A 27,979-nucleotide genomic window follows, 5' to 3' on the forward strand; every position below is an offset into this window, starting at 1 on the left:
TGTGCATGTCTTGTCTATAGGGTGTGGCTTTGGTCCCCAGCCCGTTTCTCTTGTGTGTAGAGTGCAGCTCTTGTCTGTGGTGTGTAGCTGCCCTATATAGGGTGCAGGTCTCATATATGACTAGTTCTTGTCTATAGTGTGTGTTTCTCATGTATAGGGTACAGCTCATGTCTATAGGGTGTGTCTCATATATAGGGTGTATCTCTTCTCTCCAGCCTGTATTCCTTTTCTATAGGGTGCAGCTCTCCTGTACAGTGTGCATGTCTTGTCTATAGGGTGTGGCTTTAGTCCCCAGCCCGTTTCTCTTGTGTACAGGGTGCAGCTCTGCAATATAGGGTGACTCTCATATATAGGGTTTCCCTCTTGTCTGCAGGTTGTCTCCCTCCCTGAAGACCATAGGTCTTGTCTAGAGGGGATTTCTCTTATCTATAGGGTGTTTCTCTCATCTGTAGGGTGTTTCCCTCACCTGTAGCCTGCACCTCATACACAGGGGGTGTCTCTATAGGGTTACTGTACACAGCATGTGTCTCCTGTCTATGGGGCATGTTCCATACACAGCACCCCTCGTATCTCTATACGGTGCAGCTCTGGTATACAGTGAGCAGCTCTCATATAGAGTACCTCCTGTAGGACTTATATCTCTTGGAGGTGGTGTCTGTCTAGTTTATAGTGAGTCTCTCTGTCATCTATAGGGTGCATTTCCCCTCTATAGGGTGCATTTCCCATCTATAGGGTGTATTTCCCATTTATAGGGTGTATTTCCCCTCTATAGGTTGTATCTCCCATGTATAAGGTGTATTTCTCATCTATAGGGTGTATTTCCCATTTATAGGGTATATTTCCCTTCTATAGGGTGTATCTCCCATGTATAAGGTGTATTTCCCCTCTATAGGGTGCATTTCCCATTTATAAGGTGTATTTCCCATTTATAGGATGTACTTCTCCTCTGTGGGGTGTATCTCCCATCTATAGGGTGTACTTCTAATCTATAGGGGCAGTTATTATCATCACTTGCTATTTATTAATACTTCTTATCATTGATTCAGTTATTTATTATTTTGATTTATTATTATTATTGTTATTGTTATTGTTATTGTTATTGTTATTGTTATTGTTATTATTATTATTATTTAGGGACCCGACTCAACCCTGGTGCCCCACCAGCCCCACATTTGGATGTCCCAAATTGCCAAACCTACCCCAAAAAAATTCCCTCAGAGCTCCCAGTCTGGATTTCTCCACCTTTATTTGTGCCAGGAATGCCAAGGATCGGGGGGCACTCGAAGCCACCACCTCAATTCCAGCGGGTTTTCCAACCTCGAGCTGCCCCATAGCACCAGTAAAAACCCCCAGTTCCAAAAACAACCGTAAAAAAATCCCACTATGTGCTAAAAAAAGCCTTCAAAAGCACCAATCCAGGGAGTTTTGTATTAGAAAAAGGGGAAAAAGTAGGATGTGGTGAGTGGGAATAAACCAGTTGGTTCTTCTGGCACTAAAAACAGGGAATATTTCCCTTTTTTTTGTTAAAAAAAGCAATAGGAAAATGGGAAAACCATCCAACAGGCCCCAAATTGTATCAAAAATAGACAAGTTTGGTCATCTCATTGGAAAAGTGCAGTTTTGGAGGCAAAAATCGCTGCGGGTTCGGAGCAGGAATGGGGATGGATCCCCTTCATCCATGGAATGAGCTGTGCCAGTCCCTGCTGTGGATTTGGGATGGGGATGGATCCCCCTCCTCCATGGGCTGTGCCGGTCCCTGCTGTGGATTTGGGATGGGGATGGATCCCCCTCCTCCATGGGCTGTGCTGGTCCCTGCTGTGGATTTGGGATGGGGATGGATCCCCCTCCTCCACGGGCCGTGCCGGTCCCTGCGCGTGTCCCGGGATGTCCCTAAATCCCGGGTGGGTGACGCTGGAGCTCCTGCTCCTTCAGCAGCGCGATCTGCCAGGAATGGGGGAGGTTGGAGGGCGGCAGGAGGGGACAGTGTCCCCCCGGAGGGTGTCCCCTCACCTGCTCCTCCAGGCTGGGCCCGATCCGCAGCCGCTCCAGCTCCCGCTGCAGCTCCAGGGACGATCCCGGGCCGGGAGCAGAGTGGAGCTCCAGCGCCGACACCTGCGCCTGGACAACACCCCAAAACTGAGAGGGCACCCCAAAAACAGCCCAGCACCCCCCAGGGCAAGCACAGCACCTTCCCAAAATGTGCTGAGCCCAGGGAAGAGCCCAGCACCATCCCAGGACCAGATCCAGTGTCTCCCAGAGCTGGGAAGTGCTCCCAAAAAGCAAACCCAGTGCCATCCCAGGACCAGCTCCAGCACCTCCCTTCCAGCTGGGATGAGCCCCAGGAGAGCCCAGGGTCATCCTAGTACCAGTATGTCCCTTCAATGTGGGATGAACCCAGTGCCATCCCAGCATCTCTCAGATGGGATGAGCCCAGGGAAGAGCCCAGCACCATCCCAGTGCGAGCACCAGTGTCTCCCAGAGCTGGGAAGGGCCCCATGAACAATCGCAGTGCCACCCAGTACCAGCAGCAGCACCTCCTTTCCAGTTGGGATGAGCCCAGCATCATCCCAGGACCAGCACCAGCATTCCCTGGAGCTGGGAAGCACCCCAAAAAACCACCCCAGTGCCATCCCAGTGCAAGGTCCAAAACCAGCATCAGCCCCATCCCAGTCCAAGCACCAGCACCCTCCCAAAATGGGATAAGCCCAAGGAAGAGCCCAGCCCCATCCCAGTACCAGCACCCGTGTCTCCCGGAGCTGGGAAGGGCCCCATAAACACCCCCATCCCAGTACCAGCCGCAGCATCCTGCCAGGAAGGGAGGAGCCCCAAAAGCTGCTCAGCAAACTCCCAGTGCCAACCAGCATCTCCCTTCCAGCTGGGATGAGCCCAGTGCCATCCCAGTGCAAGCACCAGCATCCTTCCCGAAACGGGAAGAGCCCAGTGCCACCCCAGCATCCTTCCAGGCAGGATGAGCTCCCGAAGGAGCAGCCCATCCCATCCCATCCCATCCCATCCCATCCCATCCCATGCCATCCCATCCCATGCCATCCCATCCCATGCCATGCCATGCCATGCCATTCCATCCCATCCCATCCCATGCCATCCCATCCCATCCCAAGCCATCCCATCCCATGCCATCCCATGCCATGCCATGCCATGCCATGCCATGCCATCCCATGTCATCCCATGCCATGCCATGCCATCCCATGCCATGCCGTGCCATCCCATGCCATGCCATGCCATGCCATGCCATGCCATGCCATCCCATCCCATCCCATCCCATGCCATGCCATCCCATCCCATGCCATCCCATGCCATGCCATGCCATGCCATCCCATCCCATGCCATCCCATGCCATGCCATCCCATCCCATGCCATGCCATGCCATGCCATGCCATGCCATGCCATCCCATCCCATCCCATCCCATGCCATCCCATCCCATGCCATGCCATGCCATCCCATGCCATGCCATGCCATGCCATGCCATCCCATGCCATGCCATGCCATGCCATCCCATGCCATGCCATGCCATGCCATGCCATGCCATGCCATGCCATGCCATGCCATCCCATCCCATGCCATGCCATGCCATGCCATGCCATGCCATCCCATCCCATGCCATCCCATGCCATGCCATGCCATGCCATCCCATCCCATGCCATCCCATCCCATGCCATGCCATGCCATCCCATGCCATGCCATGCCATGCCATGCCATGCCATCCCATCCCGCTCCAGGCCCCGGGCTGTGGGGCAGCCCCCCGAGGTGCCCCCCTGACCAGGGCAGGGTGACCCACCCGCAGCTCCCGCAGTCGTGTCCGAGCCTGGCCCAGCTCCCGCTCGGCTCTGCCCAGGGACCGATCCAGCCCCGCCGAGAGGGGCTCATCCCGGGAATCCGGCTGCTCCCGCTGCACCTGCGGACAGAATACAGACAGTTGTGCAAAAAGCAGGGGTTGGAAAACAGACAGAATATATCAAACCATCTGTAAAACACATGATTATTTATACATATAAAATATATATATATAAAATTGTGTATATATATAAAACATATATTACATTATATATAATTATATATATTATATTATATATCATATACAATATATTATATTACATATAATTTTATATATATTATGTTATATATGTATTTTATATATATTTTATATATATTATATATTATGTATGATACATAAAAGGTATATAACCCCCATAATATATTATATAGCATATAGTATATATGCTATATAGTAATATAATATATAATAATATATTATATTACTATATCATATATTATATATAATATTACACATAATACATATTAAAATAATATTTTATAATATTATACAACATTATATATAATATTATACAATATGACATAATATTATATATCCTATATATTATATATTATATAATAATATATAAAACATAATAATATATAATAATAGTGCATATTATTAGTATATATAATAATATATAGCCTATAATATGTATTATATAGTATATATATGTACTATATATATAAATATATAGTATATATATGTATTATATATTACATATATTATCTAGAATATATATTATGTATAATATATTAAAATGTATATAAACCCAGAAAATATATACGTACATAGATATTAATATAGAATATAATTATATTATTATATTATATTAATTATATTATATTAATATTATTATATTAGAATACAGATATTAAAGTATGTGTAAGATATGTAAACATCATAAATATGGGTATTAATATACGTATAATATATAAAACCTAGAAAATGGAATATATGGATGTAAATAGTAATATATATATAATATATAAAAGTGTAATATCTATAGGTATTAAAATATGTATATAAAAACTTATATAAAAGCAGAAGATATATATGAAAATAAGTATTAAAATACATATAATATACGAAAACATATAAAATGGAAAATATAGATGTCAATAGATATTAATAAATATATACCCAAAGCCATCATATATAGAAACATGTATAATACATAAAACCATATAAACCAGAAAAGTATGTCTCTAAATAGATATGAAAAATATGTAACTATATAATTATATCTAAAAATATATAGTTACAATATTATATATCACTATAATATTAATAAATTTATATTTTATAAATTATATATACACGTATTATATTTTTAGATAAACATACACAGAACCAGAAAATATATAATATAAACAGACAAAAATAATTTATAATGATATGCATAGTACCATAGATAGTGTTTATACAGTGTGTGTATTTCTATAAAATACATATTTTAAATATGCTATATAACTATAGAAAATATACTATATATTACATATAATATAACTCTAAAGATATAATATATAATTACATAATATATTTATATTTATTACTGTTATATATGTTTTATAATATATAATAATATATACTAAATGATCTATATTTATATATAATATATACTATATGATATATATTATATTATGTCATACTATATTACATTATATAATATATAATATATAATATATAATATATAATATATAATATATAATATATTATATATTATATATTATATATTATATATTATATATTATATATTATATATTATATATTATATATTATATATAGTGGGGTGCATGGGGGCAAGGGGGGGTTGGGAGTTGATGCAAGGGGGGTGCACGAGGTGCTGAGAGGGTCCTGCCCGGGGTCAAAGGTCAGGGAATTTGGGGTCCCCCTCACCCGCAGCCGGAGTTGTTCCTCCAGCCAGTCCCTGGAGCGCTGCAGCTCCTCCCGCTGCTCCCGCATTCCCTGCAGCTGCTCCCGCAGCATTCCCTTCTCCTGCCGCGCCTCCGCCAGCGCCCGCCGCGCCACCTCCAGCCCCTCCTGCGGGACACCGGGATCTCCATCCCACCAGGAACTCCATCCCACCTCCAGCCCCTCCTGCGGGACACTGGGATCTCCATCCCACCAGGATCTCCATCCATCCCACCTCCAGCCCCTCCTGCGGGACACTGGGATCTCCATCCCACCAGGATTTCCATCCATCCCACCTCCAGCCCCTCCTGCGGGACACCGGGATCTCCATCCCACCAGGATTTCCATCCATCCCACCTCCAGCCCCTCCTGCAGGACACCGGGATCTCCATCCCACCGGGATCTCCATCCCACCTCCAGCCCCTCCTGCGGGACACCGGAATATCCATCCCACCAGGATGTCCCTCCCACCCCCAGCCCCTCCTGGGACACCAGGACACTCCTGAGATCCCCTGTGGGGACCCCTCTGTGTCCCCCCACCCCGTGTCCCCCCCAGGGTTCTCATCCCACCTGGAGCCCCCTCCGGTCCAGCTCTCCGGCGGTCAGGGCGCTCTGGAGCTGCTGGAGCCGCTCCTGGAGCAGGGAACCATCGGACATGGAGGGAGTGCTCGGAGAATCCTTGGAATCGCTCTCCAGCGGGGCACTGAGCAGCTGGAATGTGCTGGAACGCTGCTCACTCTGGGCCAGCTGCACCCCAACACCACAGCAGTGGGGTCAGGGGGAACTGGGGGGACTGGGAGAGGGTTCAGGGCAAACTAGGGAACTGGGAAAAGGTTCAGGGGGACTGGGAGGGGATACAGGGAGAACAGGGAGGGGGCTCAGGAGGAACTGGGGTAACTGGGAGGGGCGTCAGGGGGAAGGGGGGACTTGGAAAGGGTTCAGAGGGAAATGGGAAGGGGCATGGGGGGAACTGGGGGGCTGGGAAGGGGTCTGGGACAAACTGTGAGGGGGTTCAGGGACAACTAGGGGGAACTGGGAGGAGATTCGGGGGAAACTGGGGAGACTGGGATGGAGTTGAGCAGGAACTGGAGGGACTGGAAAGAGTTCGGGAGAAATGGAGAACTGTGAGAAAGGTTGGGGGAACTGGGAGGGGTTAAGGGGGAACTGGGGGGACTGGATTCATCAACTGGGCGGTGGGATTTCCCGGGATCGGTGCCACAGCTGTCTCTGGGATTTCCCGGCATCGGGGCCACACCTGTTTCTGGAGCAGCTCCGCCCGTTCCTTGGCCTCCTTGGCCTCCGCTTCCCGCTCTCCCAGTGCCCGCCGGGCCCGGCCCAGCTCCCCCTCCAGCACCCGCCGCTGCAGCTCCAGGCGGCAGCTCCGGCTCTCCAGCGCTTCCAGGCGCCGCTTGGCATCCAGGAGCTCGGCCCCCCCGGCCCGGGCCGCGCTCAGCCGCTCCTGCGGGGTGGGAAGGGCTCCGGAATGCCGGCCTGGAGCTGGGATGGGCCGGGTACGTGGCCGTGCCCACCTGGCAATGCCCGCAGCATTCCCACTTGGAAGCTATGTGGGAATGCCCACTTGGGCTGCCCAGAATTCCCACTTGCATATGGAGGTTTGTGGTAATGCCCACCTGGGCTGCCTGGCATTCCCACTTGGAATCCCACTTCATTGGGATTCATGGAGTTTGCACAGCGGGTTTTATCAGTTTTACTGGGATTTCTGGAGCCTGCACAGGGTGTTCACCAGTTTTACTGGGATTTACATGGGATCCATAGGGGAGTTCACCAGGTTTACTGGGATTAATGGAGGATGAAGATGTGGCAATGCCCACCTGGGTTGCACATCATTCCCACTTGGAAGTGATGTGGGAATGCCCACCTGGGCTGCCAAAATTCCCACTTGGATATGGAAGTTTGTGGCAATGCCCACCTGGGCCACCCAGAATTCCCACTTGGAAGCAGAGGGACACGGGGATGCCCACCTGTGCTGCCCGGCATTCCCATTTGGAAGTGGGGGTTTGTGGCAATGCCCACCTGGGTTGCCCAGAATTCCCAGTTGGATATGGAGGTTCATGGCAATGCCCACCTGTGCTGCCCGGCATTCCCGCTCAGAATTGCGGAGGCTCCGCTCCAGCGCCGCCACCTTGTCCCGGAGCTCGTGGCGTTCCCGCTGGGATTGGCGCAGGGTCTCCTCCTGGAGCAGGAGCGTGGCCTGGGAGCTGCTCAGGTCCCCCCGGCGCCCTGGGAAGGCACAGCCCCCCCCCCCGCCTTCAGCAGGAAAACGGGCGGGAATGGGATGTCCGCTGGTTTTCCTGGGATTTACAGGGGATCCAGAGGGGGTTAGGGGTTTACTGGGGGTTATGGGGGACAAAGAGAGGGTTTACTGGGGTTTATGGGAATGCAGAAGGGTTTTACTGGGGTTTATGGGAATTGCAGGGGGGATTTACCCATTTTCCTGGGATTTACAGTGCCTGCACAGGGGGGTTTTACCAGTTTCCCTGGGATTTACAGGGGATTCATAGTGGGGTTTACCAGTTTTACTGGGGTTTATGGGAGGTTCGGGGGGGGTTCACCCACTTTACTGGGATTTATGGAGTTTGCTTGGGGCACTTCCCGGTTTTACCGGGGTGGGTGTGGGATGCAAAGGGCTTTCACCAGTTTTATTGGGGCTTATGGGGGATGTAGGAAGGGTTCACTGGGGTCTAAGAGGGATGCACAGGGGTTTTACCCATTTTATTGGGATTTATGGAGATTGCACAGCAGGTTTCCCAGTTTTACTGGGATTTACATGGGATCCATAGGGAAGTTTACCAGTTTTACTGCAGTTTATGGGGAATGCACAGGGGTTTTACCAGTTTTATTGGGATTTATGAAGTTTGCTCTGGGGGTTTTACCACTTTTATTGGGGTTTACAGGAAATACAGGGGACATTTACCAGTTTTACTGGGGTTTATGTGGGATCCAGAGCAGGTGTGACCAGTTTTACTGGGATTTATGGGGCCTGCACTGGAGTTTTACCCACTTCACTGGGATTCATGGAGTCTGCACGGAGGGGTTCACCAGTTTTACTGGGTTTTACATGGGATCCACAGGGGAGTTCACCAGTTTTACTGGGATTTGTGGAGGATGAGGAGGGGCCTTACCCATTTTATTGGGGTTTAGAGGGGACATAGGAAGGTTTTTACCAGTTTTACTGGAGTTTATGGGGAATCCAGAAGGGTTTTAACCATTTTATTGTGGTTTAGAGGGGATGTAGGAAGGTTTTTTCCAGTTTTACTGGAGTTTATAAGGGATCCAGGAGGGTTTTACCCATGTTATTGAGGTTTATGGGGTATATATGGAGGTTTTTACCAGTTTTACTGGAGTTTATGGGGGATCCAGGAGGGTTTTACCCATGTTATTGGGGTTTATGGGGTATATATGGAGGTTTTTACCAGCTACACTGGGGTTTACAGGAGATGCAGGGGGACTTTTCCCAGTTGTACCAGTTTTACTGGGGTTCCTGATGTTTGCACCGGAGGTTTCACCCATTTTCCCAGGATTTTGGAGCCATGGGGGGGGGGAATCCCAGGGACCACCCTCCAGTCTGGGCGGCACCATCGCCCTCCCCGTGCCTCAGCTTCCCCCAAAAGGGTCCAGCACAGGCCAAATCACCCCAAACCTCACCCAAAAAATCCCATCACCCCCATCACCTTCCTCGCTCTCTTCCATGAGCTTCTGGAGCTGCTGTGCCCGGGAATTGGCGTTATCCCGATCCTGCTCCGCCTCCGCCAGGCGCCGGCCCAGGCTCCCGACCTGCACGCGCAGCTCCTCCTGGGGGCGGGAATGGGCTGGGAAAGGGGATTTTTGGGATAAAAATCCCCTTTCCCAGCGGGGGGGAGGGAGGAGAAGGGGGATGTACCCGCTCCCGCTGCGCCTCCTGCAGCTCCCGCAGGAATTCCCGCAGGGCCGCCCGCGCCGCCTCGGGATCGGATGCGGGGTCGGGCTCCGGGGAGGAGCCGGGGCTTCCTGACCCCTCTGGGGCCCCGCCTGGGTGGGACAAACAGCGGGAATGGGGACAAACACCGGGAATGGGGACAGCGGGAGCAGCACCCGGGGCAGGATGTGAGGGGGAGGGGGATGGACCCCAGGGATGTAAGGATGAGGCAATGGGGTGGGAGGGACCCCAAGGATGCAGGGAACAGAGCAATTGGAGACCCCAGGGCTGCAGAGAAGGGAGCAGTGGGATATGTGGGACCCTGGTGATGCAGGGGACAGAGCAGTGGTGTATGGGAGACTCCCAGGGATGGAGCAATGGGGTGATGGGTGACCCCAGGATGCAGGGAATGGAGGAATAGGAGACCCCAGGGATGCAGGGGATAGAATAACTGGGCATGGAGGATCCCCAGGGATGGAGCAATGGGATGATGGGCAACCACAGGGAAGTAGAGGATGGAGTAACAGAGTGATGGGGAATCCCCAGGGAAGCAGTGCATGGAGCAGTGGGGAGATGGGGATCCGCAGGGAAGCAGAGCATGGAGCAGTGGGTTGACTGATGGGTAACCCCAGTGACACAGTGCCCGCCGCAGGACACACCCCTCTTCCCCAGCCCTGTCGCAGCCCCGGGGCTCTCACCGGGGGCCGGGGGGGCGGGCCGGGCCCGGGCCATGCCCACGGTTCTCCGTAGGGCCGCCTGGAGCCCGCCCAGCCGGGACTCGGCCGCCCGGCGCAGCTCCTCGCCCCGGGCCAGCTCCGCCTCCAGCCCCTGGGCCCGGCCCTGGGCAGCGCTCAGCCGCAGGCTCAGCTCGGACACTTCGCCCCGCGCCGCCTCCACCTTCAGCTGCAGGTTCCGGGAGTCCGCCAGCAGCTTCTTCTCGTTGCCGCGAGCCTCCTCCAGGCTCCGCGCCAGCTCCTTCTCCCGCTGCCGGAATTCCGCCTCCGCCTCCGCCAGGCGCTGCTGGAGCTGCTGGAGCTGCGGGAGCGGGAGCGAAGGGGCGATGGGACAGGGGGTGGGACAGGGGTGGAGGGCGGGGTGAGGGAGAGGCAAGGGGGGGAGTGGTGGGGTGGGGGACCCCTAAGGATGCGGGGGATGGAGCAATGGGGGAGGGGGGACCCCAGGGATGGAGCAATAGGATAAGGGGGGACCCCAGGGATGGAGCAATAGGATGAGGGGGGACTCCAGGGATGCAGAGCATGGAGCAGTGGGGTGATTTTGACCCTAAGAGATGGAGCAATGGGATTATGAGGGATCCCTAAGAATGCAGAAGATGGTGCAATGGGGTGATGGGGGACCCCATGGATGAAGGGGATGGAGCAATGGGTTGATAGGGAAGTCCAGGGATGCAGAGGATGGAGTAATGGGGGACCCCAGGGATGCAGGGAACACAGTAACAGGGTGATGGGGATACAAGGGATGGAGCACAGGGTGAGGGAGACTGAGGGGATGGAGTGATAGGAGACCCTCCAAGAATGGAGCAATGGGATACAGGAACCTGCAGGGATGCAGGGGATGGAATGGTGGGGTGACAGGGACACCCAGGCACACTCAGGGACACGGGATACCAGTTATGGGGTGACGGGGTGACTGGGGACAGCAGGCACCGAGCTGTGGGGTGAGGGGACAGCAACACCTCTGGACACACAGCCGGGGGGGGACAGGGATACTTTGAGGTGTGGGGCACCAAGCAACGGGGTCCTGGGGATCCTTGGGGACCCCTCACCTCCTTCCTGGCAGCCTCCGTATCGGCCTCGCTCTCCGCCACCCTCCTCCTGAGGTCGAAGGCTTCGCGGCGGCTCCGCTCCTCCCGCTGCTCCTCCAACTCCACGCGCGCCTGCAGCTCTCCCACCTCCCTGCTCCGCCGGCTGTTCTCGCTGTCCAGGTCCTTCACCTGGCCCGGGAGGGGACGGGGGGCGGCTTGGGGACACTCCGAATGGCTTGGGGGGTCCTCACAACCCTCCTCCTCCTCCTCCTCCTCCTCCTCCTCCTCCTCCTCCTCCTCCTGCCCCCGGACCTGCCGGCGCAGCTCCTGCAGCTCCCGGCGGGCGTCCAGGCGGCCGCGCTCCAGGTCCCGCAGCGCCGCCCGCAGCTCCGTCACCTCCCGCTCGGCCGCCGCCCGCCCCGCCTCCAGCAGCGCCAGCCGCTGCTCCTTGTCCTCCCCGGAGCGCTTCAGGCTGCGGGAAGCGGGAGCAGGGGCTGGAAGCACCTCCCAGGGGGTCCCAGCATCCCCCCGGCCCAGCAGCGTCCTGAGCATCGCCCTGTCTGAGCCAGGCATATCCCACTCCAAGCTGTCCCCATCCGGGCTGTCCCCCCATCCTGGGTATCCCCCCATCGAGTCCCCCCATCCCCAGATTTCCATCCCCTTGTCCCGAGTGGCATCCAGACCTAGAGCAATTGTTCCGTCCCAACTGGACATCCCTGTGTCCTGATCCTTACCCTCACCCCGGGGATCACCCTCCAAGGTGCTGCGTCACCCCTGCACCTCCCAGCTCGCGCTTCCCCTCATCCCGAGTATCTCCCCAACTCCTGCACCTCCCAGCTCCTGCTTCCCCTCATCCCGAGCATCTCCCCATCCCCAAACTTCCATCCCCTTGTCCTGAGTGTCACCCGGACCTGGAGCATTGCCCCATCCCAACTGGAGCATTCCTGTGTCCTGATCCTCACGCCCACCCCGAGGATCACCCTCCAAGGTGCTCCATCCCCTCCGCACCCCACTTTGTGCCCCCCGTGCCCCCCCGGCCCTGACCTGATGCGCTCCCCCTCCGCTCTCCGCAGGGCCGCCCGCAGCTCCTCGTTGGAGCGGCGCAGGGTCTCCTTCTCCCTGGCCTCGTCGCCCAGGGCCCTGCGCGCCTCCTGCGCCTGCCTCCGCTCCGCATCCCGCCCTTCCCGGCTCTCCCGGGCGTCCCGCTGCGCTTCCAGCAGCTCCCTCCGGCCGGCTGCCCGCGCCTCCGCCGCCGAGCGCAGCTGCGCCCGCGCCTCCTCCGCCTAAAACGGGGCCGTCAGGGGGGGCCCGGGGGTCCAGGGACGGGGGGGCTCGGGACGGGGGTCACCTCCCGCAGGGCACTGTCCCGCTGCTTCGCCGCCGCCGCCGCCTGGTCCCGGAGCGCCCGCGCCTCCCTCTCATGGGTCTGAGCCGCCGCCTCCGCCCGCGCCCGCAGCGAGAGCAGCTCTGAGCACAGGGACTGCGGGGACAAGGACACCCTGAGACCCCGCACCGGGCTGGGGGGCCGGGGAAAGGGGGATGGGGGCACGGAGAGGAGTGCAACGGGGATGAGGGCAACGAGAGGGGAGTACAAAGGGGATGGGGGCAAGGAGGGAGGGGTGCAATGGGTATGGGGGCAAGGAGAGGGGGTGGGATGGGGGCATGGAGGGGGGGTGGAATGGGGATGGGGGCATGGAGAGGGGGTGGAATGGGGATGGGGGCACAGAGAAAGAGTACAATGGGAATGGGGGCATGGAGAGGGGTGCAGTGGGGATGAGGCCCCAGAGAAGGATGCAATGGGAATGGGGTTCTGGACAAGGAGTAAAATGGGGATGGGGTTCCAGGGAGGGGGTGTAATGGGGATGGTGCAGGGATGGGGTGAGCAGGCTCAGGTACCACAGCTGAGCAGCCCCATTGCTGAGGGGATGCAATGGGGAGATGGGGGCTTGAAATTGGGGGGCTGCAAAAGGGGGGTCACTAGGGGGGTCTTGCAATGGTGGGGGTGTGACTCAGGCAGGGGGGGTTGCAATGGGGAGGTGCCCAGGCATGGGGGGGCTGCAGTAAGGGGGTGTTCAGGTATCAGGGGTGGCAGTAGAAGGGATACCCAGGAATGGGGGCTGCAGTGGGGGACCACAGGCAACAACCACGCATGGGGGAGTGCCCAGACATGAGGGGACTCAATGGGGGGGCCACGGAGGACCCCCAGGCACAGGGGCTGCAATGGGAGGGGACACTTCAGCTTTGGGGGTTGACATGAGCGGGGACAGCCCAGCATGGAGCTTGCAGTGGGGGACACACTGGGCTCTGTGCCATTCTGGGGGGGGGGCCAGGAGCCCCCCAAACCCACCTGCTCCTTCTCCTGGTGGGTGGTGACCTCTCTCCGCTGCTGCTCCAGCTCAGCCGTGGCCTCGTCCAGGCTCCGCTGGAGCCCCGCCAGCGTCTCTGCCAGGGCCACCCTCTCCTCCTCCTGCAGGGCCAGGGCCTGGGGGGGCACGGCTCAGCCGGGGGGCACAGAGCAGGGACAGGGTCGGGGGGACGCCAGGGACACCCACCTGCTGCTTCTCGCTCTGGTGCTGCTGCCGCAGCGCCGCCAGCTCGGCCACCAGCTCGTCCTGCTCCTGCATCAGCCGGCCCCGCTCGGCCTCCAGCTCCTCCTGGGAACAGCACCCAGGAACATCAGCCATCACCAGGGAACATCAACAGCACCAGGGAACACCAACAGCATCAGGGAACACCAACCATTACCAGGGAACACCAACAGCACCAGGGAACACCCACCATTACCAGGGAACACCAACAGCACCAGGGAACACCCACAATCACCAGGGAACACCAACAATCACCCAGAAATCATGAACAAACCCAAAAAATCACCAGTGAACCCCAAAATTACCAGTGAACTCCAGAAATCATGAACAAACCCCATAATCACTGGCGAACCCTCAAAATCTCCAGTGACCCCCAAAAATCATGAACAAACCCCCCAGAACACCAGTGAACCCCCAAAATCACTGCTGTGCCCCAACAACCAGCACACATGTCAAATATCTACAATGCACCCCAAAAACCAACACTGCTCCCCAATAACCAACATCGTGTCCCAACAACATCACCACACCCCAACAATCACTGTCGCCTGCCGGATCACCCCAAAACCCCCAGAAATCAGCAGTGCACCCCACAGTTCCATTTCCCCCTCCGCAGCTCCCACCTTGTGGCGCTGGAGCTGCTCCAGCTGGTCCCGGTGGGCGTTGCGGGCGCTCCGCAGGGTCACCGTCACCGCGGCCGCCTCGGCCGCCGCCACCGCCCGGCGCCGGCACCGCAGCTCCTGCGCCCGCTCCTGCCGTGACACCCCCAGCTCGGCTGGGGGGACACCCCCATCAGGGGGGACACCCCCAAGAGAGAGGAAACCCCCCAGAAAAGCAGGGACACCTCCCAGGTCAGTGGGGACACCCCCAGTCAATGGGGACACCCTACAGAGGACAACCCCCATCAGTGGGGACACCCCCAGTCGATGGGGACACCCCATCCATTCAGGGGGGACACCCCTGTTCAGTGGGGACACCATCCATCAGTGGGGACACTCTCCGTCTGTGGGGACACCCCCAGGGGACACACCCCATCAGTGGGGACCACCCTTCTTATCAGCAGGGATCCCCCCAGTCAGTGGAGACCCCCCCCCAAGAGGGGACACTCCCATCAGTGGGGACACTCCCAGTCAGTGGGAACAACCCCCTCGGCCTTATGGGGACCCTTCCCATAAGAGGGAACACCCCCCCAGTTAGTGGGGACACCCTCAGCAGCGGAAACCCCCCCAGGGGACACCCTCCATCAGTGGGGATAGGTGGATGGGGCTGAGGATGAAGATGGGGATGAGGACGGGGATGGGGATGAAGAGGATGAAGGTGAAGAGGGGGATGGATGGGAATGGGGATGAGGACAGGGATGGATAGGAATGAGGATGAGGGTGGGGATGGATGGGAATGAGGATGAGGATGGGGATGGATGCAGCCAGATGAGGATGAAGACGGGGATGAGGATGAAGTTCTGGATGGGTGGGGGCGAAGATGAAGACTGGGATGAGGATAAAGATGAAGATACAAATGGATCGGGATGAGGATAAAGGGGGCTGGTAATGAGGATGGATGGGGATGAGGATGAAGATTGGGATGGGAATGGGGATGGATGGGGATGAATAGAGACAGCTGAGGATGAGGATGGGGATGGGGATGGAAAGGGATGGTCAGTGGTGGGACAGCCCCGTGGTCGGACCCCCTCACCCTCCAGCGCCTCCTTGGCCTGGAGCAGCGTCCGGCCCTCGCTCTCCAGCTGCTGGTTCTGGGCCTGGAGCTGGGCCAGCTGTGCCTGCAGCTGGAACATGCTGCTCTCCAGCCCCTCCTTCTCCGACCTGGAATGCCAGGAACGCTGCCAGGACAGGCTGGGGGAGCTGCCCTGGCACCCTCATCCCCACCCAGCACCCACCTGAGCCCAGAACCCTCCCATCCATCCCAGCACCCACCTGAGATTAGAACCCCCCACCCCACTGAGCCCAGAACCCTCCCATTAATCTCAGCACCCACCTGAACCTGGAACCTCCCATCCCACCTGAGCCCAGAACTTCCCCAATCCCAGCATCCACCTGAGCCCAGAACCCCCGTATCCATCCAGGCACCCACCTGAGACCAGAACCACCCCATCCCACCTGGGCCCAGCACTTTCCCAATCCTGGCACCCACCTGAGCCCAAAACCCCCCCATTCCACTGAGCCAGGAACCCCCTCCACCCCAGCACCTGCCTGAGCCTGGAACTCCCCACCCATCCCAGTCCCACCTGAATTCAGAACTACCCCATTCCACCTGGACCCAGAAGTTCCCCCATCCCAGCACCCACCTGAGCTCAGACGCCTCCCACCCATCCCATCCCATCCCATCCCATCCCATCCCATCCCGTCCCACCTGAGCCCAGACCCTCCCACCCATCCCATCCCATGCCATCCCATCCCACCTGAGCCCAGACCCTTCCCATGCCATCCCATCCCACCTGAGCCCCTGTGCCTCCCTGTGGCACTCCTGCCCGTGCCGCTGTGCCATGGCGAGCTGCACGGCCAGCCCGGCGCTGTCCTGGGCCAGCTCCGCGTGGCTCCGGCTCAGCCGCTCCTGCTCTGCCCGCAGCTGCTCCTGCTCCGCCCGCGCCCGCGCCAGCGCCTCGCCCGCCGTGCCCTGGGCCTGCAAAGCCTGTGCCGGGAACACCGGGATCACGGGGAGCAACCCAAGGGACCAAGGGAATATCAGGATCACAGGGCGCAACGGGACCACAGGGAGCACCAGGACTACAGGAATACCGGGACCATGGGGAGCATTGGGACCATGGGAATATCAGGATCACAGAGAGCACCGGGACCATGGGAATACTGGGATCATAGGGAGCACTGGGACCACGTGTAGCACCAGGACCACCGGGAACACCGGGACTATGGGAATACCGGGTACCATGGGAAACACTGGGACCATGGGGAAATGCCAGGACCACTGGGAACACCGGGTACCGTGGGGAACAGTGGGAACACCACAGGGACCACCAAGTATCACAGGGACCATCAGTTACCCCCCATAGAGCACCAGTTACCACACAGGGACCACCAGTTACCCCTCATGGACAAGCAGTTACCCCTCAGGGACCCCCAGGTGCACCCCAGGGTACACCAGTGACCCCTCACAGACCACCAGTTATCACACACACGGACCACCAGGGATCACCAGTTCCCACCTCATGGACCCCTCACCCCTCCCAGTCACCCCCCACCGCTCCCAGTGCCCCCTCCCGGTGCCCGCCTGTGCCAGGTGCTGGCGCAGCCGAAGGTGTTCCTGGCGCAGCGCCCGCAGCTCCGCCCGCACGCCCCGGGATCCCTCCAGCGCCGCGCTCCGGGCCCGCTCCAGGCCCTGCCGCTCCAGGATCCCGGCGCGGCGCCCGCGCTCCAGCCGCGCCCGGAGCTGTGCCAGCTCCCGCAGCAGCTCCCGCGTCCGCAGCCGCCCGCGCTCCCGCTCCTGCTCCAGCCGCTCCAGCCGCCGGCACAGCTCCGCCTTCTCCCGCGCCAGCCCCGACGCCAGCTCTGAGGTCTTGGCCAGGGCGTCCCGCAGCCGGCATTCCTCGGATTCCGCCGCCCGCTGTGCCAGGGCCAGCTCCCCGCAGCTGCCCTGTGCCTGCCACGGCGGGCAACGGGTGGGCACGGCGGCAACGGGGGGCAACGGGGGCACGGGGGGCACTGGGAGGGTGTCAAGGGCGACTGGGAGGGGTGGGGAGGGTACAGGGGGTCACTGGGAGGGTGTCAGGGGCGACTGGGAGGGGTGGGGAGGGTACAGGGGGTCGGTCACTGGGAGGGTGTCAGGGGTCACTGGGAGGAGAGGGAAGGGGGCATGGGATGACTGGGAGGGTGCCAGGTGTCACTGGGAGGGTGCCAGGCGTCACTGGGAGGGTGCCAGGGGTGACTCAGAGGTGTGGAGAACATGCACAGGGTAAACTGAGGCGGGGGGGGCACCAGCTGCAGGGGTGGCATCCCTGCCACCTGCATCCGTGGGAATTCACCTGCTGCATAGGGGTGCACCTCTATCCAGGGGGATGCACCTCTATCCATAGGGATGCACCTCTATCCGTGAGGGGCACCTCTATCCATGGGAATGCACCTCTATCCATAGGGATGCATCTCTATCCATGGGAATGCACCTCTGTCCATTGGGGGCACCCGCTGCAATGGGACAGACCCCCCGTGGGTGCTGGGGTTTGGGGGTGCCCACCTTTCCCAGCGCCTGTGCCAGCACGTCCCGCTCTCCCCGTGCCAGCTCCGCCTGCAGCTCCGCCCGGCTCCGCTCCTCCCGCGCCTCCAGCAGCTCCCGCTGCGCCCGCGCCCGCTGCGCCTCCAGCTCCTCCAGCTGCCGCTGGCTGGGCACCACGGGGGCAGGGAGGCTCAGCACCCACGGCGGGGGGGCAGAACCCATCCGGGGGGGCTTTGGGGCACTCACTGCGCTCGAGGAGCAGCCCCTGGGGGTGGGGGACACTGCAGCGCCCACCCCCACCCTGCACCAACCTGTGCCCCCCTGAACCCCCCTGTGCCCCTCTGCACCAACCTGTGCCCCCCCGAACTCACCTGTGGCCCCCAACACCAATCTGTGTCCCCCTGCACCAACCTCTGCCCCCCGAACCCACCTGTGCCCCCCTGCACTCACCTGTGCCCCCCGACACCAAACTGTGCCCCCCAGCCCCTCCCATGCCCCCCTGCACCCGTCTGTGCCCCCCTGAACTCACCTGTGCCCCCCAACACCAACCTCTGCCCCCTGAACCCCCCTGTGCCCCCCTGCACCCCCTGTGCCCCCAGTCCCCACCTGTGCTCCAGCTGCTCCCGGGCGCTCTGGGCATCCCGGGCAGCCTCATCCCGGGAATCCTCGAGCCCCTCGTTCTGGTGCTGGAGCTGCGCCCGCTCCTGCTCCAGAGCTCCCGCCCGCTGCTGCTCCACTGCCAGCGCCGCCTCCGCCCGCTCCAGCTCCCTGACGGACACACGGACACGGCAGGAGGAGGGGTGGGCATGGACGGGCGGATGGACAGAGAGACAGACATGGCGGGGGGGATGGATGGACAGACGGACACGGGGTGGATGGATGGAGAGATGGCCACAGGGGGTGGATGGATGGACAAATGGACGTGGATGAGTGGATGGATGGATAGATGGATGGATGGACAGACAGACAGACACAGAGTAGGTGGAGGGACAGAGGAACAAGGGTGGATGGACGGATGGATGGACAGATGGACACGGGGGATGGATGGGTGAATGGATGGATGGATGGGTGGATGGATGGATGGACACGGAGGATAGATGGATAGGGATGGATGGATAGGGACGGATGGACAGATAGACAAGACACATGGATACAAGCACAAGGATAGATGGACACATGGACACAAGTACAGGGAGAGACACAAGGATGCACAGGGACAGACTGACACATGGACTCAAGCACAGGGACAGATGGACACACAGACACAGGCACAGGCACAGCCGGGCTGGCCTGGCTGGAGCTGGGAACACCCATCTGTCCATCCGTCCCTCCCTCTATCCCTTCATCCATCCCTCCATTATCTGTCCATCCCTCCGTCCATCTGTCTCTCCATCCGTCCATCATCTGTCCATCCATCCATCCCTCCGTCCCTCCATCCATCATCCATCCATCCCTCCATTATCTGTCCCTCCATCTGTCCATCATCTGTCCATCCATTCATCCCTCTGTCCCTCCATCCCTCATCCGTCCCTCATCCATCACCCCCTCCTCTCTCCCTCCCCCGGTACCTCCGCAGCTCCTCGTTCCGCGCCCTCATCCCGAGTCCCTCCCGCAGCGCCTCGTCCCGCTCCCGGCGGCAGTTCCCGGTCTCTGCCCGGAGCTGCTCCAGCCGCTTTTCCAGCGCCTCCAGCCGCCCCTCGCTGTCCCGCAGCTCCCGCCGCAGCCCCGCGGCCACTTCCCGGCCCTGCTCCGCCTGGCTCCGCGCTTCCTGCGCCGGGAAAGGGCTCAGCCCCGGCATCATCCTCAGCCTCCCTCCTCCTCCTCCTGCCCCGCTCACCGTCAGCTCCGCCCGCCGCCGGACCAGCCAGGAGCGAACGGCGCCGGGGGACAGGGCAGGGGGCACGGCGGGACACGGCGGCGACACCGCGCCGGGCACTGGGGGGGACGCGGGGTCATCGGCCAGCACCGCCTGCGGGACACACGGAGCCGCTGGAGCGGGAACACCGGGAACTGCGGCGGGACAGCGGGCAGGGAAGGGGAAACTGGGGCGGGAAAGGGAAAACCGAGGCGGGAAAGGGGGAAATGAAATGAGAAAAGGGAAAGAGATAGGGAATCAAGGGAAGGGGAAACAGAGGTGGGAAAGCGAAAACTGAGGCGGGAAAGGGAAAACAGAGGCAGGAAAGAGGAAACTGAGGCGGGAAAGGGGAAACTGAAATAAGGGAAACGGAATCAAGGGAAGGGGAAACAGGGGTGTGAAAGGGAAAACTGAGGCAGGAAAGGGGGAACTGAGTCAAGGGAAGGCAAAACTGAAGCAGAGAGGGGGAAATGGAGTCATGGGATGGGGAAGCTGAGGCGGGAAAGGGGAAACTGAGGTGGGGAAGGAAGGGGAAGACGAGTGAAGGAAAGGGGAAATTGTGTCAAGAAAAGCAGAAACTGAGGAAGGGGGATACAAAGTCAAGGGATGGGAAAACTCAGATGGGAAAGGGGAAACTGAGACAGGAAAGCAGAAACTGAGTCAAGGAAAGAGGGAAACTGAGTCAAGGAAGGGGAAAACTGAGTCAAGGGATAGGGAAACTGAGGTGGGAAAGGGGAAACCGAGGCAGGGCCGGGCTGTCCCCAGCACCTGGGTGACGTCGTGCAGGGTGTGGCGGAGCAGCTCCAGCTCCGAGCGCAGCGCCTGCACCTCCTCCGGCGGCGGCTCCCGGGCGCGCGCGGCCTCCTGGAAACACCCCCGGGCATCAGGGGCCGGTCCCGGCTCACCCCCCGAGCCCAGCGCCCCCGAGCCGCACCCACCAGCTCCCGCAGCTGCAGGGTCAGCGCCTGCACCGCCCGCTCCCTCTCCTCGTCCTCGCCCCGCCGCCGCTCCAGCGCCGCCGTCATCTCCTCCAGCCTGCGGCACACGCCGGGAAGCGCCGGGAAGCGCCGCGGTCTCCGCAGCCGCCCCTGCCACCCCCGAACCCCCCGAACCCCCCCGGACCCTCCCTACTTGGCTCCCAGGGCGGATTTCTCCAGGTCGGCATCCCGTGCCCGCGCCGCCAGCTGCTCCTCCAGCTGTGCCAGGCGCAGCTCCCGCCGCTCCCGCGCCGCTCCCTCCTGGCTCTCGGCCAGGCGCAGGTTGGCCCCCAGGGCCAGGCAGGCGGCGTGGGCGGCGCGGCCCGCCCGGGACACCTCGTGGCCCAGCTCCGACAGGTCCCTGCGGGGGGAGATGCGGGGGGGCAGCCGGAGGCCCTCGGGAACCCCCAGGGATCGCCCCCCCGGCCGGGATCCCCCGCTGACCTCTCGGTGCTGGATTTCATGTCCCCGAAGTGCCGCCGCAGAGCCACCACCTGCCTCCAGAGAGTCAGGAGCCGGCTGTGCTCCGTGCTGAAGTAGGCGTTGAAGGACTGCGGGAGGGTAGAGGGGGGTCGGTGCCCGCTGGGAGACCCACCACGCTCCCCAAATTCCCAAATATCCCCCCTGGCCACGCCCATCACCCCGCGGTGGTGCACCGCCCCCCCCCCGCCCCAATTCCCTCGGGCACAGAGAGGGATGGGGACACATCCCCCTGCCTGGCATCCCCTCCCCATCGTGTCCCACATCCCCTGTACCCCCAAATCCTTCTCTGTGCAGCATTCCCCGTGGCCCCACATCCCTCCTAGTGGTCCTATATCGTTTTCCTTGGTGCATCCCTGCATCCTTCTGCCTCACAGCCCCTTCCCATCACACGTCACATCCCCAAGTTCTTCTCCAGGCAACAACCCTCATGACCCTGCACCCTTCCTGGTGCAGGAGTCTCCAGGTGGTCCTGGAGACTTTCCATGACGCTTCCTTCTGACTCATATTCCTTTCCCACCACAAGCCACATCCTCTGCACCCCCAAAGCCTTCTCCATGCAACATCCCCCATAGTCCTGTACCCCTCCGGGTGCTCCTGTATCCCCTTCCATGTCACAGCCCTCATGGTCCCCCATCCCTCCTGCTGGTCCTGCACCCCTTTCCATGAGGTATCCCCACATTATAGCCCCCTTCCTACAATAAGCCACATCCCCGTGCAACATCCCTCCAGGTGGTCCTGCATCCCTTTCCATGAGGCACCCCTGCATTATATCCCCTTCTCATCACAAGCCACATCCCCTGCACTCCCAAATTCTTCTCCATGTAATATCCCCCATGACCCTGCACCCCTCCTGGTGGTCCCAGAGACTTTCCATGATGCTTCCCTCTGACTCATATTCCCTCCCCATCATGTGCCACCTCCCCTGCACTCCCAAATTTTCTTTGTTGCATCCCCTGTGGTCCCACATCCCTCCCAGTGGTCCTGCATCCCTTTCCATGATACATCCCTGCATTATATCCCTTTCCCATCATGTGCCACATCCCCTGTGCTCCCAAATGGAACGTCCCACAAGACCCTCCATCCCTCTCTGTGATCCCGCATCCCTTTCCAAGCCACATCCCTCTGCCTCACAGCCCTCCCTGATGGATCCCTGCCTCCCCCCACATTCCAGGGCCCCCCGGACCTCCTCCTCGCGCCTCCACTCGGCCTCCCTCTGCTCCAGCTCATCCCTGCTCCGTGCCCAGTCTGCCGTGAGCTTCCGGATGTCCTCGCTCAGCGCCGCGTTGGCCGCGTTGGCCTGTTCCAGCTGCTCCCGCAGCATCGAGTTCACCTGCACCAGGCTGCTGCTCCTGGGATGGGGACACAGGGACGCATGGAGCATCCCACTGGGAATGCCCACACCTCCCCAGGGATCCCCACTCTGCTGCTTCTGGGATGGGACACAGGGACCTGTGGAGCATCCCACCTGGAATGCCCACACCTCCCCAGGGACCCCCACTCTGCTGCTTCTGGGATGGGGAGGGAGGGGATGGATGCATGGATGGAACATTCCCCCAGGAACTCCCACATTTTCCCCAGGGATCCTGCTCACCTCTGCTGCTCCTGGGATGGGTGGAATGGCCGGAGCATCCCCCTGGAAATCTCCCCAACTCCCAAGGATCCCCACTCACCTCTGCTGCTCTTGGGATGGAGGGGATCCCCCTCCTGGGAATCCCCAAACCTCCCCAAGGATCCCACTCACCTCTGCGCTCCTGGGATGGAGGAAATGGAGGGGATCCCCCTCCTGGCAATCCCCACACCTTCCTGAGGATCCCACTCACCTTTGCTGCTCCTGGGATGGGGGGTCACCGTGTCTGGAGTGTCCCCCTCCTGGGAATCCCCCTCCTGGGAATCCCCCCATCCCTCCAGGGATCCCGCTCACCTCTGCTGCTCCTCTTCCAGCCGGATCAGGGCGTTCTCCAGCTCGTTGCTGCTCTCCTCCTCCGGTTGGGAGCCGCTGGCATCCAGCTGGATCTGTGGGAACATCCCGCTCACCACCACCTCGATCTGGGGGGGGTTGGGGGCAGGACATCCCCCAGGGCCCCTCCCTCACCGTCAGCCTCTCCTGCTCCAGCTCTGTCGCCTTCTCCAGCAGCTGCTGCTCCACTTCCCCACATTTCTTCTTGTACTGCAGCACCTGCGGGGGGACAGGGGGTGGCACCGGGGGGGTGACACCCGGGGGGGCTCCCAGGCTGTCCCTGCTCCCCCCGGGAAGGATTTACCTTGGCCTGGAGCTTCTGCACGAGCTGGGCCTGTCTCTGCTGCCCCTCCTGGTAGGCTTGGAGCTTCCGCTTGTAGGCGGCTTGTTCCTCCTCCAGGAGCCTCCGGAGCTCGATGTTGTGCTGGGCCAGGCTCCGGCTCTCGGCCGCTTCCCGCTCTCCCGCCTCCGTGCGCAGGGATTGCTCCAGCTGGGAGAGGGGTGGGATACGGGCTGGCACCCCCCGGCACCCCCCGGCACCCCCGGGCGTCACTCACCACATCCCAGAAAAGCCGGGGGGTCCCACAGCAAATCCTGGAGAGCCACAGCCAAACCCCCAACAAATCCCACCTTCCCCCCCAAATTCCGCCTTCCCCCCCAAATCCCAGCTTCCCACCCTCTTTGCACGCCCAGGGAGGGGAGGGATGGGAAGTTTTGGGGTGCTTTCCAAACTAACCCAACTCTCTGTGTGGGGGCTCAGCCCCATCTTGGCCTGTGCCCAATGGATCGAGGGTGGGAGGGACAATTCCCAGGGGATATTTTCCTGATGTTGGGGTTCTGTTCATAACCAGGCCCAGACAGAGGGATTTCTTCCAAAATTCCATTCCCCCCTCAATTCGGGTCTCCCAGGAGCCGCTCTCAGCACTGGAAGGGTCAAAGCCCTTTTGAATTCCCGGTTTCCTTGGCAAAGGAATGCACCGGTGGGGGAGCTGCTTCCCAAAAAGCGGCAGCACCAACAAAACCGGGAGGGAGGAGGGGGATGCTTTGTGCTTCCCACGGGACGAGCCCTGGCGAGCCAGGACGGGTCCGGACACGCCGGCACCGCAATTCCCACCACAACGGCACCTCGGGAGCAGGGAATGCCGAGGGTGGGGGTTGTACAGCCCTGGGTTTGGGGTTAGAAAGGGGGGGTTGGGGTTAAAAACATGGCTTTGAGGTTAAAAAGGTGGGGGTGGGATTAAAAGGGGAGGTTGGGGTTAAAAGGGGGGGGTTGGGGTTAGAAAGGTGAGGTTTGGGTTAAAAAGGTGGGTTTGGGGTTAAAAAGGCAAGTTTGGGGTTAGAAGGGCAGGTTTGGGGTTAGAAGGGCGGGTTTGGGGTTACAAAGGTGGGTTTGGGGTTACAAAGGTGGGTTTGGGGTCAGAAAGGCGGGTTTGGGGTTACAAAGGTGAGTCTGGGGTTACAAAGGTGGGTTTGGGGTCAGAAAGGCGGGTTTGGGGTTACAAAGGTGGGGTTTGGGGTTACAAAGGTGGGGTTTGGGGTCAGAAGGGCGGGGTTTGGTGCCCCACCCTCTCGCTGATGGCGTTGTACTTGATGGCCAACTCATCGCGCTCCGCCCGGCTCTGGGCCAGCAGATCCTCCACCCGGGACAGCTCCTGCTGCAGGATCCTGTTCTCCTCCTGGAGGGACAGCAGCGAGGACATGGCCCCTGCGGGATAGGGCCGGATGGGATCCAGCCCCAGGACGGAGCCAAGGCCCCCTTTGCTCCCGGAGCTGCCTCGTTCCCTCGGGAAGGGGCTGCGCCTCCCCCACGCTCCGGGAGCAGTTTGACCCCCCCGGGCTGGAAACACCTCCCTCCCACAGCTTGGCCGTGCCGAGGGATGCCCTTTGGGATGGGAGGACTGCTGGAAATGCACAGTTGTGGTCTCAAAGCCTCTGAAAACTCGCAGTTGCCACGCTCAGACCCACGCTCAGACCCTCAAAGCCGCTGCAGACTCGGAGCTGCGCTCACAGAACCACTGAAAATTTGTGTTTGGGACCACAAAACCGCTGCAAATCCATCACAAAAGGGCTGCAGCTCAGCAGCTGTGATGGCAAAACAGCTGCAAACATGTTTGGGATCCCCAAACTGCTGCAGGGTCACGTCTGTGACGGCAAAACTGCGCCAGAGTCGCAGCTGCGACCACCGAAGTGCCACAAATTCACACTTATGATCCCAAAACCGCTGCAAATTCCTGTCTGTGGCCCCAGACCCACTAAGATCTGCAGCTGGGATCACAGAAGTGCTGCAGATTTATAGTTGCAATCACCAAACTGCCATAAAATTTACATTTATGATCACGAAACTGCTGCGAAATCACGTCTGTGATCATGAAACCACTGCAGATTTGTAGCTGCAATCACAAAACTGTCACCAATTTGCACTTAATGATGCCAAAAACTCTGCAGATTTGCAGCTGGGATCACAGAAATGCTGCAGATTTACAGTTGGGATCCCAAAGTCACTAAAAATTCCCATTTGTGATCCCAAACCCGCTGCAGATTTGCAGTTCCTATCAAGAAGCGCTGCAGATTTAGAGTTGCGATCATAAAACCATCCCAAACTTGCATTTATTATCCCAAAACCACTGCAAATTCCTGTTTCTGACAGCAAAACCACTGCACATTTAGAGTTGCAATCCCAAAACTGTCAGAAATCTGCATTTATGATCCCCAAACACTGCAAATTTCTGTTTGTGATCCCAAAACTGCTGCAGATCTGGAGTTAAAAATCACAAAACCCGCTGCAGATTTATAATTGCAGTCAGAAAACTGTCACAAAATTGCACTTATGATCCCCAAAACTGCTCATTTCCAGTTGCAGTCCCCAAAAATGCTGCAGATTTACAGCTGCAGCCCCAAAACTGCCACAAAATTTGCATTTGTGATCCCAAAATCTCCACAAATCCCTGTTTGTGATCCCAAACCCACCACAGATTTGCAGTTCCTATCACAAAACCACTGCAGTTTCATAGTTGCAATCACAAAACTGCCACAAACCTGCAAATATGATCCCAAAAACTCTACAGATTTCCAGTTACAATCACAAAACTGCTGCAGATTTACAGTTGGGGTCCCAAAATCACTAAAAATCCCTGTTTGTGATCCCAAAGCCACTGTAGATTTGCAGCTGGCATCACAAAAGTGCTGCAGATTTACAGCTGCAATCCCAAAACTGCCACAAAATTTGCATTTGTGATCCCAAAACCTCAACAGACTTCCAGCTGCAATCACAAAATCACTGAAACTTTGTGTTTGTGACCCCAAAAGTGCTGCAGATTTACAGCCGCAATCCCAAAACTGCCCCAAAATTCGCATTTGTGATCCCCCAACCTCCGCACGTTCCCGTTTGTGATCCCAAACCCGCCGCAGGTTTGCAGTTCCTTATCCCAGAGCTGTAGATTCCCGGTTACAATCCCCAAACTGCTGCAGATTTTGGCACTTCCTGATCCCAAAACCGCTGCGGGATTTCCAGCCGTGACCCCCAAAACCGCCGCGCGTTTGTATTCGCAGCCCCAAACCCGCCCCGATTCGCCGCCGCGACCCCAAATCCCAGCACAAAAGGCCCCTTTATCCCAACCCCGATGCCCGGGCGCCACTCCCGGTGCCATTCCCATTCCCATTCCCATTCCCGATGCCGCGCTCCCGCTCCGCGGCTCCGCGAGGGGGGACACGGGGACCCCACCTCAGCCTCGGGCTTCCCGGAGCATCCAAGTTGCCCTCGGCACCCCCTCGGCGAGGCCTCTTTGTCCCGACCTCCCTTTTCCTGGGATTTTGGGCTGTTTCCACCCCTTTCGTGGGAGTGGAAAGCGGATGCGAGGTCGGGATTAGCCCGAAATCCCGCCGTCCCCTCCCTGCGTGACGGCGGGAGCGGGGACCCTCCTCTTCCTGGGGGGGTCCCAACGCCTCCGACACCAACATTCCACGATCCTCCTCCAAAAATATCCCTCGGCATTCCCGGGCTTTGGAAATAAACCCAGCCGGAGGCTCTCGGCGAGAAGGAGGAAAATGAAGGAAAATATAAACAGATACCAACCCCCCGGCGCTTCCCGCGGGCAAAACGGGTGGGAAAGTCCCGGCTCGGCGGCGGGATGGGGATTCCAGCAGGGAACGGAGCTCCTTGGGAAGAGGCAGCCGCTCCCCTCGTTAAGCCCCGGCGTTCATTAAGCTCATTAACGCCCCGGGGTTCGCTCCGGCAGGAAAAGCTCCGGGGAGGAGCGAGCCGGGGTTGCCAAGGGGTGAAGCGGCTTTAAACCCTCCCCCGGGATGTGGGAATGTGCCGGGACTCGGGATGATCCAGCTTTAAACCCTCCCCCGGGATGTGGGAATGTGCCGGGACTCGGGAGGATTCCCCGCGCCGCCGCCTCTGGAGCAGTAACGTTCTCCCTCCCGGGTAATTCAGGATTTTTTCCCCCGATCCGAGCCCAAAACCCGCCCCCAGTGGGGGCCGGAGACATCCCTGCTCCCGAAACAAGG

At 58.3% G+C, this 27,979-nt stretch overlaps 1 protein-coding gene across 4 annotated transcripts; it reads right to left on the bottom strand.

Moving 5' to 3' along the window:
• Window positions 1-1,227: 1,227 nt before the first annotated feature.
• CROCC (ciliary rootlet coiled-coil, rootletin) lies at window positions 1,228-27,617 on the bottom strand. 4 transcript variants are annotated; one of them, XM_032709203.1, is made up of 34 exons: window positions 27,540-27,617; window positions 25,033-25,172; window positions 23,772-23,957; window positions 23,603-23,686; window positions 23,432-23,523; window positions 22,694-22,859; window positions 21,472-21,578; window positions 21,182-21,388; window positions 20,989-21,085; window positions 20,819-20,914; window positions 20,033-20,164; window positions 19,764-19,963; window positions 18,802-18,963; window positions 18,217-18,361; window positions 17,257-17,625; window positions 16,466-16,659; window positions 15,706-15,833; window positions 14,637-14,788; window positions 13,978-14,079; window positions 13,773-13,907; window positions 12,774-12,905; window positions 12,470-12,708; window positions 11,738-11,897; window positions 11,447-11,614; window positions 10,362-10,698; window positions 9,649-9,776; window positions 9,440-9,560; window positions 7,834-7,988; window positions 7,003-7,206; window positions 6,318-6,494; window positions 5,733-5,876; window positions 3,798-3,914; window positions 2,011-2,118; window positions 1,228-1,941 (listed from the first exon to the last, which is right to left on the bottom strand). In XM_032709203.1, exons 2-34 carry the CDS (start codon window positions 25,165-25,167, stop codon window positions 1,891-1,893), a joined length of 5,130 nt encoding a protein of 1,709 aa, XP_032565094.1. In that variant the 5' UTR covers window positions 25,168-25,172; window positions 27,540-27,617; the 3' UTR covers window positions 1,228-1,890. The 4 variants fall into 4 exon arrangements, with proteins under 4 accessions (XP_032565094.1, XP_032565093.1, XP_032565091.1 ...); XM_032709202.1 differs by having other exon boundaries at window positions 1,228-2,112; XM_032709200.1 differs by having other exon boundaries at window positions 1,228-2,118.
• Between the last annotated feature and the right edge of the window lie 362 nt (window positions 27,618-27,979).

This window comes from Chiroxiphia lanceolata, chromosome 22 (assembly GCF_009829145.1).
Source record: "Chiroxiphia lanceolata isolate bChiLan1 chromosome 22, bChiLan1.pri, whole genome shotgun sequence".
In the NCBI taxonomy this organism is placed as follows: domain Eukaryota; kingdom Metazoa; phylum Chordata; class Aves; order Passeriformes; family Pipridae; genus Chiroxiphia; species Chiroxiphia lanceolata.

Bases quoted from the DNA above. Each gene is read 5' to 3' on its own strand.
- CROCC (XM_032709200.1), bottom strand. From the start codon at position 25,167: ATGTCCTCGCTGCTGTCCCTCCAGGAGGAGAACAGGATCCTGCAGCAG. The intron at 20,915-20,988 runs GTGGGTGCGGCT...GGGTGTTTCCAG, and splicing joins CCCTGCAGCTGCGGGAGCTG to GAGGCCGCGCGCGCCCGGGA. The intron at 12,906-13,772 runs GTGGGTTTGGGG...TTGTCCCCGCAG, and splicing joins CCCACCAGGAGAAGGAGCAG to TCCCTGTGCTCAGAGCTGCT.